At 38.0% G+C, this 12,471-nt stretch overlaps 1 protein-coding gene across 2 annotated transcripts in view; it reads left to right on the forward strand.

Annotated features, from left to right (window-relative positions):
• LOC134819958 (ceramide kinase-like) overlaps nt 1-12,471 on the forward strand; it is an 87,271-nt gene that overhangs the window by 54,894 nt on the left and 19,906 nt on the right. Inside the window, exons 1-8 of one of the 2 annotated variants that reach the window (XM_063830124.1) lie at nt 8,596-8,709; nt 8,843-8,931; nt 9,462-9,589; nt 9,929-10,020; nt 10,206-10,276; nt 10,479-10,609; nt 11,582-11,681; nt 11,966-12,094. The exons of the other annotated variant lie outside the window; for it this stretch is intronic. Coding sequence (XP_063686194.1) covers nt 8,681-8,709; nt 8,843-8,931; nt 9,462-9,589; nt 9,929-10,020; nt 10,206-10,276; nt 10,479-10,609; nt 11,582-11,681; nt 11,966-12,094 — 769 coding nt within the window. The 5' untranslated portion in view covers nt 8,596-8,680. Of the gene's footprint in view, nt 1-8,595; nt 8,710-8,842; nt 8,932-9,461; nt 9,590-9,928; nt 10,021-10,205; nt 10,277-10,478; nt 10,610-11,581; nt 11,682-11,965; nt 12,095-12,471 lie in introns of those variants that run through there. 2 annotated transcript variants of the gene reach the window in all.

Raw genomic sequence — 12,471 nt, forward strand, 5'->3', positions numbered from 1 at the left:
TCATTCTCGGTATCATTTTGCATTTGAGAACGGTCAATCAAATTAATATCATTTCCTTTTGTTTGGGAAAGAGAGACACTGGCAGCGGTCCACTCTACCCATGATTATGGGTTTTGGTCAAATATATATATATGTATGTATGTATCACGACAATCTATCGTAAAACAGGGGTTCTAGAAAACCCACTTCCCGATGCTCCTGAAACCAGAAACTTTTTTTGCAGTCGATTTGGTCAACGTCTAGACGCCCTAAAAAATTTCAGATCTCTAACTCAATTTTAACATGGTTTTTAAGGCACCTGAATATGGCGATTTTGGGTTTTTTACCGAATTTCGTATAACAGTGCTGGCGAGTATTTTATGCAAATTTCTTAAAAATCTCAACATAACTATTTTTTATTCCTGTCATCTTTGACATCAAATTAGAATGTTTTGAATTAAAAATAAATCTGCTGAACGACTTCCGATGAGTCTTAATGCCTGAAAAACTCGTGCCGGAGGAGGCGGCCTTCGGCCGGAGTGCACGCTTCGCGTGCACAAAAGAGGCTTCCGACGAGTACCAAAGGGGTTATAGTAGTAAAGGGGGTATATATACATATCACCGGAGACTCGCGGGCGGAACAAAATATTGCACGCGCACGCGCGTGCAATATTTCATATGTCCCCGAGGGCGCTAGCCCGAGGAGGACATATTTTCGTATAGCACGGAGGGCCCATCGGGCCCGAGTGCTATACGATTTTTCCGCCCGCGGGTCGAGGTGATGTGGATTATATCCACCAGCGTGAGCTTTTTCTTACAGATATTAGTTTTTACTTTAGTTTCTTCAAGAGATCCTTTTTTAATTTAGTTTCACTTTTACTTTCAACATGTTTCTAATACGATAGTTCCGCCCTCGAGGCGAGGAATGATATCGTGTATATCCATCAGCGGGCGTTTATCACGAAGCTTCAGTTTGCAACAATCACAGCAAATTAATGTACAAGATTTCAGAAAAGTTACGAAAAAATCATGTTGCTTTTGGTTTAAGATGTAAAACAGGCCAAAATGACTGACTATAGAACGAAAAACCGGCTGCTATCAAACAATGTTTCAGCTCATTGTTTCATGTACATATAATTTTATTGTAAACAATCAAAATATAGGCCCTCTCTCCCTGAATCTCCTTATCTCCTTCTCTCCCTCTCTCACTCTCTCACTCTCTCCCTATCTTCCTTTCTCCTTCTCCCACTCTCCTTACCTCCCTCTCTCCCTCTATCCCTCTCTCTTTATCTCCATCTCTCCTCATCTCCCTCTCTCCTCCTCTCCCTCTCTTTCTCTCCCTCTCTACTTCTCTACCTCTCTCCCTCCCTGGAACCAGAACAAGCACCGCCAGTCGCCACAGAGCAGCTGCTACTTATACCACGTGAGTTGTCATTATCAGTTACCAGGGTAACCAGGGTTACCCAGGTAACCAGTTACTAGAGTTTCTGTAGCAGCTACTGAGTGACTGGACAATCAAAAGTAGTAACCCAGAGAGCTCGAGATCACAGTCTGATCATGGACAATGGACATTGAATATGAAAGTTAAAGATCAAATTTATAACATCAATTTAAATGGCAGTTTCAAAACAAAAACAGGGCAAAATATCTTTTGGGAACATAATAGAATAACACGTAAAATGTCGGCCTAAATTTCAAGGTTTATCAACTGAAATAGTGAACTGAAAATGGTAAACACAAAACAATTATCGACACTAATGGATATCACAGGCTTAGACTTAACGTCTCCACGAATTTGGTAACCATAGTAACAGTGTGTCACGTGTTAATTATGAGCCAATCATGGCAATCTGCGTGAAAACTGATATGATATAGCATCCGATATAACATAAGGTGACTGGTGAGCTCACAGTTCAGAGTTGATACATTCTTTAAATCCACATATTTCCGTGGGAACTATTAAAGTGTACTGTGTAGTGTGTAAGTGTGGATCAATCACACTGTTCAGTGTTCAGATTTCATGTCATCTGCTCACGAGATGTATCATCAGCGAGATGTATCATCAGGAGACGATACAGAAACTGAAAATATTTTAGAGAACTCCGGGCTATATTGCTACTGGTCAAATTAAATGTCACTTGTTAGCGGGCTATATCATGAGCGGGCTGTAGAGATATCGGGCCCTTTGACAGCGGGCTGGTGAGAGCCCGCTATGCGAAAAAGCGCACGCTGGTGGATATAATAGTAAAGGGGGTACAATAGTAAAGGGGGTACATAGTATACCCCCAATAAAGACACCGCTCGTGCTTGCCAGCACTGTGATAACTCTTAGGAATTAATATCCGATGACACGGATTTACTAATTTGAACAGTCACTGCGGGTGGTTGATTAGTTAATCGCACAAATTTTTAACTCAAAAACTGTTATGTACGTGACAGTAATTTGTTAAACGTATTTGGTGAGAAGACGAAGCCTCACTTTACGACATACTGTGTCTGGCTATTAAGTCCAATAGACTTGAAATAAAGGATTTAAGGGTAACCTGTTTACCAGCAATTATAATTTTCCTTTGTAAAAATAATTATCTAGTCGTCTCCCTTCATAACATTTAGTTACTTGGCGGCGCTCAGCATGTCATTCCGCCGAATCTTTATCATTTATTCGGCGAAACATAATAATTCGGTTTATGAACATAATAGCCTGGGGTCCTCAGATAAAACATTTAGGTGCATTCCCTTACCAATTCCATGAGAGTACTGATCACTTTAGTGGGAGCTTAAGTCATCGGTACCTTCAAGGATAATTGCAAAGATAATTGCTGACAAAAAGATTATTTGTAAATCCTGTATTTGGTTACAATGTCAATATGGTAGTTTTTACAAACTAGATTACCATTGACGGATGTTACTCGTCTAAATTTCTTCGAAGTAGCGCGCGCCGCTTTCTTCTCGAAATAACAAGAGCTACGAAGTAGCGCGCGCCGGGCCAGATCATTAACAATGGTCAATATTACCATATAGGGCAGGATTAAATTTTTAGCTACATATAGTAGGCCGGGGGTGCACGATAAAAATAAACTTGCTCGGATTTTAAAAATTTTTGTACCATTGTCATGTTTTCTAGAGACTGTGAGAATTTTCACAATACCAAATTTGTCATACCTTTTTGAAAAGATTAGTGAGTTTTGCCTAGAGGTGCCATATTTGATGGTGCGCGGCTGGCGGCTTTTGGAGCAAAATTAGCTGTAAACGTCGCGTAATTTGACCAAATTCGTTGATTTTTGTCATATTATTTTGTCATACGTTGTATGACCCGCCGCGCACGAAGTGCGCGCGGCTCCCCCTGTATCGTCAGGACGATAAAGGGACCATAGTGAAACGACCGTGGGAGTTGCAACGTGATACAAATATTATTCGGATCGGATGTATCTTTGGTTCCTTGAATGAGATCATAATTGAAAATTGCTTTTAAAAAATCATCATACAGTCGGTACGCGCGGCTCACTATCGATGTTTCTGGGCCGCGCTCAGCCTGTCATTCCGCCTAATTTCTATTGCATGTTTATGAAAATGATATCCTTAGGTCCCCAGGTAAGATGCGCGTGCGTTACTGGGCCGCGCCGCGCACTTAATTATGCGTCTCGCAACCACAACTAGATCGGCGAAATGCGCTACTAGGCCTTGCCGAACTGCGATGAATTGACATTCATCAATCAACCAATCAAAATTATAATAAAAAGCCATTCCCGGACTTTGACATTTTGCAGTCAAAATTATATTAATAGGTTTAGTTAAGTATATTTGAAACTTTCCTATCATGTCAGGTGGAAATACCAAAACGACCTTTACAAATATTTAGCTGAGCTTAATTAGTCGACGGGGCTTCTCTGGGATTTAACATATCTTGAAGTAGCCTATCACCATGTCTTGACACACTGGTAAAGTAAAGTAAAAATTATGACATCACATCATCACATATGTCTACAAAGTATCATTACATTGTCAACTGTATGGAAAAATATATCATACATATTTCTCCAGTCAAGCTTCATATACATTATGTTACCAGTTACATACATTATCAACCAGCAAATGTCGAAATTCCCATAATGGAAAACCTCAAATTGATCAATTCTCGGAAGACAATTGACAGAATCAATTATACATACATATGACTTTATTAACCCATATAATACCAACAACTCTAAATGTTCGAATTTTTTGATGAAATTTTGTTTCCTAAGCACTGAGGTACCAACTCCGACGGTGCAATAATTATTTTGAAAAAATTTATATTTTTTATAGCTTTTTCGACCCGTACTTTTAAAAGTTCATTGTTGGAGCTTGCGTTTTTGGAACATTGCATCGTACTTTTAAAAGTACATCATATTTGAATGATGTACTTTTAAAAGCACGGGTTTAATAAATAATGTACTTTTAAAAGTACGGGTTTAATGAATAGTGTACTTCTGGAGGTACGTTACTTAATTAGGAAAGAAGAAGAATTAAACAGAAACTCAGGGTCAGATAATAAAACTAAAAGCCCTTGTCAGAATGGCTGAATAAAATTTAAACAATACCATACAAAATTTAAGTGGTACACTAAACAAATCATGATGGTGGGAACAGCTATACTTATAAACTACTATCATAATTCCATTTACCAATTTACTAGAATTTTACGAAAGTTTTCAGGTTTTGTGCTTTTTACTCTAACTGATGATAAGGCTCACAACTTAAAGAATACCTAAAATGGTGAGAATGAGAAGAGAGTAGCAGAAGCTGAGAAAGTTTTAGAGGAACAGAAGAGAGTAGCAGAAGCTGAGAGAGTTCTAGAGGAGCAGAAGAGAGTAGCAGAAGCTGAGCGTATTCTAGAGGAGCAGAAGAGAGTAGCAGAAGCTGAGAAAATTCTAGAGGAGCATAAGAGAGCAGTAGAAGCTGAGAGATTTCTAGAGGAGCAGAAGAAGGTAGCAGAAGCTGAGCGTATTCTAGAGGAACAGAAGAGAGTAGCAGAAGCTGAGCGTATTCTAGAGGAACAGAAGAGATTAGCAGAAGCTGAGAGAGTAAGAGAGTTCTAGAGGAGCAGAAGAAGGTAGCAGAAGCTGAGCCAGACGCTTTTCACAACTTAAAGAATACCTATAATGGTGAGAATGAGAAGAGAGTAGCAGAAGCTGAGAAAGTTCTAGAGGAACAGAAGAGAGTAGCAGAAGCTGAGAGAGTTCTAGAGGAGCAGAAGAGAGTAGCAGAAGCTGAGAGAGTTCTAGAGGAGCAGAAGAAGGTAGCAGAAGCTGAGCGTATTCTAGAGGAGCAGGAGAGAGTAGCAGAAGCTGAGAAAGTTCTAGAGGAGCAGGAGAGAGTAGCAGAAGCTGAGAGAGTTCTAGAGGAACAGAAGAGAGTAGCAGAAGCTGAGAGAGTCTAGAGGAACAGAAGAGAGTAGCAGAAGCTGAGCCTATTCTAGAGGAACAGAAGAGAGTAGCAAAAGCTGAGAGAGTTCTAGAGGAACAGAAGAGAGTAGCAGAAGCTGAGAGAGTCTAGAGGAACAGAAGAGAGTAGCAGAAGCTGAGAAAGTTCTAGAGGAGCAGGAGAGAGTAGCAGAAGCTGAGAGAGTCTAGAGGAACAGAAGAGAGTAGCAGAAGCTGAGAAAGTTCTGGAGGAGCAGGAGAGAGTAGCAGAGGCTGAGACAATTCTAGAGGAACAGAAGAGAGTAGCAGAGGCTGAGACAATTCTAGAGGAGCAGAACAACTCAGCTGAGGAAATGCATAGACTACAAGGAAAGGAATCTTATGTTGGAACAGCAGATTGCTGATGGCACACAATCATGTCAGTATTTAATAGTAAACATACATCGGGATTAGGATACCAGTTACAAGATCTAGGATTGTAAACATTAAGCGGGGGAGGGGGGATCAGGTACCAAGTGCCGTACGTGACGTCGACTAGGTGCAACTTTGGAATTTACAAAAAAGACCCATCCACCCCCTTCGCGGTACTAACTGTTTTTTTTCGGATAATATTTAGGACACCCACCCCTTTTGCGGTACTAACTGTTGAGAAATCACGGTACTGACTGTGTCTTGGTATATAAAATAAGATACCCACCCATAAATTGCTTTAAACAGCTCATTAAACATTGGGAAATGGGCAAATTATACCCACTATTTAATAGGGGTTTTGTTTTCAATGCAGTCGAATTAAATAATAAGTTACAAAAAAAGGAAAAAAAATAAAAAAACCCAAAAAAAAGGAAAAAAACCTCAAAACCCAAAAAAAAAACCATTCCCAATATTGAAATTTGAGGTAAAATGGATTTTTTGGGGTTGGACACCCCCTTAGTACCTTGTACTAACTGATTTTCTGGGAAATGAGCAGCAGACCCACCACTTAGTACAAATGTACTAACTGTGTTTTGGAAGAAAATATGACCCACCCCCCCCCCCCCCAACGTCACGTACGATTCTGACCTTATGATCCCCCCCCCCCCCCGCATTAACTCATTAAGAAAGAGTATATTAAAAGCCACTCTGGAAGACGTGGAATAACCGAGTGAAAACGTGGATCCTTCAAGATCGACTAAATCCCAGAAGTAACAACAAAAAGTTTTTGTTGTGACTTCCGTTCTGATTCAGAACAATTTACCTACCATTACAGTCTTACCGACATTAATCATGCCAGCACACATTGTGTAGTCTATATAAACCTGTACTTTTAAAAGTACATTTTTCATGAAACCTGTCCTTTTAAAAGTACATCATTCGAAGATAATGCACTTTTAAAAGTACGTACTTTTAAAAGTACATCATTGTCTAGAATGATGTACTTTTAAAAGTACACCCAATTTACATCTCAATTAGAGACAATTTATGATTTTTATGTCACCCCACATTATTGCCTATTTATTGCACAATCGTTTAGGCAATATCAAAAAACCAAATTTGGGATCCATCAAAGTTGGAGAATTGGCTGGTGGTACCGAGAATTTACCTTTTTTCAAAGTACCATTTTTGACCACCTTTGCCAACATCCTATAAATTTCTTGCTTTTTTTAACAATCTGGTCAGGGTGTTAAAATCATCAGCAGACCTTTTCTAACCTAATGCAAAAAACTGTATCAAAAAATATTTGTCATGAGACAAGTTAGGTCACTGTTTATGAACCGTACTTTTAAAAGTACCGTGGAAGAATATGGGTTAAGAGTACATGTTATTCTCTACCTGAAGTTAATAATTAGTTACATTATTAGCTATTTTAAATAGAACAATATTAATAGCAACGTGAGAAACTGGTGAAGGAGCCTTTGGTAAAAACAGATTCGGAAAAGTCAATGCGGCACTCGGTCCTCGGTATTTTCGTCGGTATATTGTCCATTATCTGCCTTCTGCTTTCATAGTTTCAACAATAGTGAGTTCTAAATATACAGCTCCTAACCGACTTTGTATGAATGACTGAAATACCTGAGAATCCGCATTCCTATAACTCAAAAGCATGAGTAACTCGTGATAGTATGATGTCGACTCGACTTAGGGCGGCTTCAACGTCCGAACAGAGATAGTTTTTTTCCAAATCTGTCTATCCATCATGAGTTTGTTAATCTCCTTGCTGTCGTCAAGCCCCGTGTCCTTCCGAGGATGTCAATAAATGTGAGGTGTGGTCTTCCCCTTCGACGATGTCCTTGAAGGGGTTCCCAGAAGAGAAGTTGATGACTCAATAGTTCTTCATGTCTGGCTAAATGGCCTGCGAGTCTCATCCTCCGTACAGCTATCTTATCAGATGCTCTGATGAGGTGTCCATACACCTTGGCGTTAGTCTGCCGCTCTTTCCAGTCTATGTTAAGCGCCATCCTCAGCATTCTCGTATAACATCCATCAATACGTTTTGCGAGGGTCTGGCTGACAGTCCATGTTTCAGAGCCATATAGAAGGATGGACTCAACTGTAGCCAGGAACAGTCGTATCTTGAGATCTCTACGCATATCCGACTTCCATACAAGCTTCATCTGGTGACACGCTCCCCATGCCTTAGCTTTCCTCACTTCGAAGTCCTTCTCCGAACTTTTCATTCTACTACCCATATATCGGATGTGTATTATGATGTATGATTCTTAAAAACTCTAAATTAAATTTGGCGCTCCTTCAAGCTTAAATCATTCACCTTACCTTTTGTATTTATCAAAGCTTTCTTTGGTTATCTCACTTCGAGTACCTCAATCGTGTCTTGTGCAGTGAAATCATTAATTGTTAACTGAAGAAAAAAATAGTCAAAACACTAGACAATGAAATTTGTATAGGGTTGTCATGTGATCGCCACCCTAGCTTTAGCTTATTACTAATTAGTTACACATCCGATATTCAGTATTAATTGAACTTCGCTGATTGGGTTGCATCACCTGATCTTAGCCAGATTAGAGTGGTCATCGGTGCAGAAAAACCATGTAAACTGGTAGTCAAAAATCAAAACCCTGATTTACCATTAAATTTCTCCTTGTCCCAAACTGTATGGTAAATCGGGTGAAAAAAGGAACAAGAAGCTGCTTAAGAAAAACGTTATCATTGTGATAACATTTCTGCCAATTCAATTTTGGGTACAGTAAGAATTAATGATCTTATCATTCAATATTCAGGAAGATTTTACTATGTTAAGATTTCAACACTGAAGTTAAAAGACCCTAAAATGCTGAACATGAAGTGAAGAATTCTGCACTGCAATGAATAGCAGTTCTCTCGAAATCAGTGTGTATGTAATCAAATCAATCTTATCAACTTCATCCTAAACAAGAGGAGATAGTTTAGTTGAGATTTATTTTGTTACAATTTATTATAGATAAACTGTAATATTGGGTAAATGCAACTGCTTAATCCCCCTTTAGGCCGAGTGGCTCCTTGCTAAATGGAATATCTCCTCCCACCAAACTTGATATGAGATATTCTTCATCCTCTAGCAGTGGGACCTCCACATGTGAGCTTGTTTTATTTCTTAATCAGAAATAGTTAAAATTTGTTTGTATGTAAGCTGAGCAGATAACTCCAATAACAAATAAGTCTAATGTAGTGGAATATTTGATATTTTCCTAGCTAGTAGTCGGAATGTCTGGAGCCAAATTTTGTGACAATTTTGATTCACTATAATATATAAGTATCTAAGTATCTAACTATCTAACTATCTAACTATCTAACTATCTAACTATCTAACTATCTACTATCTAACTATCTAACTATCTAACTATCTAACTATCTAACTATCTACTATCTAACTATCTAACTATCTAACTATCTAACTATCTAACTATCTAACTATCTAACTATCTAACTATCTAACTATCTAACTATCTAACTATCTAACTATCTAACTATCTAACTATCTAACTATCTAACTATCTAACTATCTAACTATCTAACTATCTAAGATCTGACTATCTAACTATCTAAGTAACTAACTATCTAACTATCTAACTATCTAAGATCTGACTGTCTAAACCAAACCCGCAGTTGACCACGAGACAGCCACTACAGCCTCAACACCGGCTACTCTGAACTCAGATTATGCAATACCAGTAGTTCCTGGACCGAGCAGTTTAGTGACCATATCAGGCATTTCTACCACTCAAACCACCCAGGTTAACTTAACTAACTTACCAACTAACTAACTAACTAACCAGGTTAACTTAACTAACTAACTAACTAACTAAGTAAACTCTTATTTAACTGAATTTCGGGAGTCTGGTAGATATTTACCCCCCGGGGGTATATAATAATTTAGACCTTATGTCAATATATCAATACTATTGCCCAACTATTACCATTGCCCAACTATTACCATTGCCCAACTATTACCATTGCCCAACTATGCAACTATTAATAATATATAGTTGGCATCGGTATTTCACTTTTTCTGTGCATAATCAAAGAATTTAAGGCCCATTTTGAACTTGATTTCCAATTAAAGAATTAATCAGACATACGTTTTCGGACCATCGCCGATAGTTACTGTTGACGAAGATGAACTTCAGAAAGAATGTACCGGAATCATGCTGAGAAACGGGAAAAAGTACACCAAGTTTTTCTATTTTTTGTTCAAATTATAGTTGTTTATGTCAACAAATGTTCAGTTGATGTTCATAACTACTTAGCATAAATTTATTAGATAGCTAGAAGTATTCATTGATAAGATAATGATACTATCTTCATATCTAGTTGGTACATATAATTTGTGATGTTACAACCTTGTGTCAGGTACAAAGTTTCACTCTCACTGTTCTCACTAACCTGGGAGAGGGAGAGGAAAGCGAAGCGAATAGGAAAAAGTTCGTCAGAACCATTTTTTTCAATTTGCAATATAATCTTCTTTTATACATTAATTATATCTATTTTCAATTAATGTTTTTCAACTGTAAATGTTCCAAATTTGACGATAAAATCTTTTAAAGATGTATCAAAATTAGAGGACCCTAATTTATTAAAACAATGCAAGATGTACCGATTACAAGTTAACCCTGACTTATTTAGAAGGACAGAAGAAGTACGAGTTAAAGTTAGAAGACGTGTTGGGAGCCTGCTCTCATCTCAACTTTAACTTCAGACACCTATTCAGAAAGGGTCGTGATCTCTTCAAACTTAGAGTTTACACTTACAAAAAAGTTGGTGATTTAATTCGGTATATATCTCAACATTTAATTCATCATATAAACAACATTGGTATTTGTAATTTTGTTAGGGAACTATAGTCTGTACAGCTGTAGTCTGTACAGTGTACACTCTTGAAAAGACGCTATGATTTTGGTCTTAACAATGATTTCGCTCGATTTTGGTCTTAACAATGATTTCGCTCTGAGAATCAGGGTCAGTAGCTCAATTGGTAGAGCAAGAGACGCGAAATCTCGAGGTTCTGGGATCATTCCCCAGTTGTCCCTAGTTTTTCAGAGTTAATCATCACATATAGACAGCATGAGAGTAGGCCTGGCCATCTCGAAGTGATAAAAATACATACATACATGTTACATGGCGAGATCTCCATCCAAAAGGATTAGTCTGCGTCATCTGCGTCATTACTTTGTATTATACAACTTCGGCGGGTAATATTTCTCCATCCTTTTCGATCTGCAGCCAATCTTCTCATACAATCAATCGTGAGTCCATTACGATCCAATCTCTGCTCAGCATCTTCAATAAATACATCATTTAAGCTCTTCCTAGGCCTGCCTCTTGATCGTTTCCCATGCTTGGGTTTCCATTCAAGTAGATAGTTAGGTAACCGATCTTCAGGCATTCTACTGACATGTCCAAACCAACGTAGCCGTTTTGTTGCTATTATGTCAGTAAGAGCAGTTATTGAAGCCCTTCTTAAAACATCTTCATTTCTTACTCGATGGAACCACCTCACTCTCAGGATTCTGCGTAAGCAGTACTGATGGAAAGACTCTAATCTTCTTGTCTGCACTTGAGTCGTGTTCCATATCTCAGAGATAAAAATACAACAGAATATAATACACATATTACACATTTTAAAAACTAAGAACGCCATAATTTGATGTTAATTACCTATCTAATATCCAATATATCATCTATTATTTGGAAATTCGGATCAATTCATTAATCAGACAACGTTACAGATGGAAGATGGAAAATGGAAAAATAGTTATTTCCAGTTCTTTTGTCATTCTTTGGTGGAAGTGCAAGAGTGGGCCAAAAGTATCAACATGAGAATAAACTGTTAGTGATTTTGTGAAATACTAATTAAGTTAAATGATCATGTTAACATTGGTTAAGCAACCAGTCTGAATTGGCTTTAAATACTGAACTAATTCATTCTGAAGTAAGCACTTTGAAGTGGTTACTTTTAGATTTGTAGTTTTATTTTAGAGATGTTTGTACATTGAGCCCTGATTTAAAATTTTCATCTCACTTCCTTTTGATCTAGGTACTTTACATAATAATACCTATTCTGTTATCTAATGTATGGTTCTACCCCTTATATTCACTACCCCTTATTTCAGTGCTACAAAGACCACGCAGAGTCCACGTGTTCGTTAACCCTTTCAGTGGGGAGGGGTTAGCTTGCAAAGTTTACAACACTAAAATAGCTCACATATTCCAAATAGCTGGGATTACAACTACTGTTACAGGTAACTACTACTGTTACAGGTAACTACTACTGTTACAGGTAACTACTACTGTTACAGGTAACTAATACTGTTACAGGTAACTAGTACTGTTACAGGTAACTACTACTGTTACAGGTAACTAATACTGTTACAGGTAACTAGTACTGTTACAGGTAACTACTACTGTTACAGGTAACTACTACTGTTACAGGTAACTACTACTGTTACAGGTAACTACTACTGTTACAGGTAACTAGTACTGTTACAGGTAACTACTACTGTTACAGGTAACTACTACTGTTACAGGTAACTAGTACTGTTACAGGTAACTACTACTGTTACAGGTAACTACTACTGTTACAGGTAACTACTACTGTTACAGGTAACTACTACTGTTA

Source organism: Bolinopsis microptera, chromosome 8 (genome assembly GCF_026151205.1).
Source record: "Bolinopsis microptera isolate Bmic1 chromosome 8, MBARI_Bmic_1.0, whole genome shotgun sequence".
NCBI classification, from domain to species: Eukaryota; Metazoa; Ctenophora; class Tentaculata; order Lobata; family Bolinopsidae; genus Bolinopsis; species Bolinopsis microptera.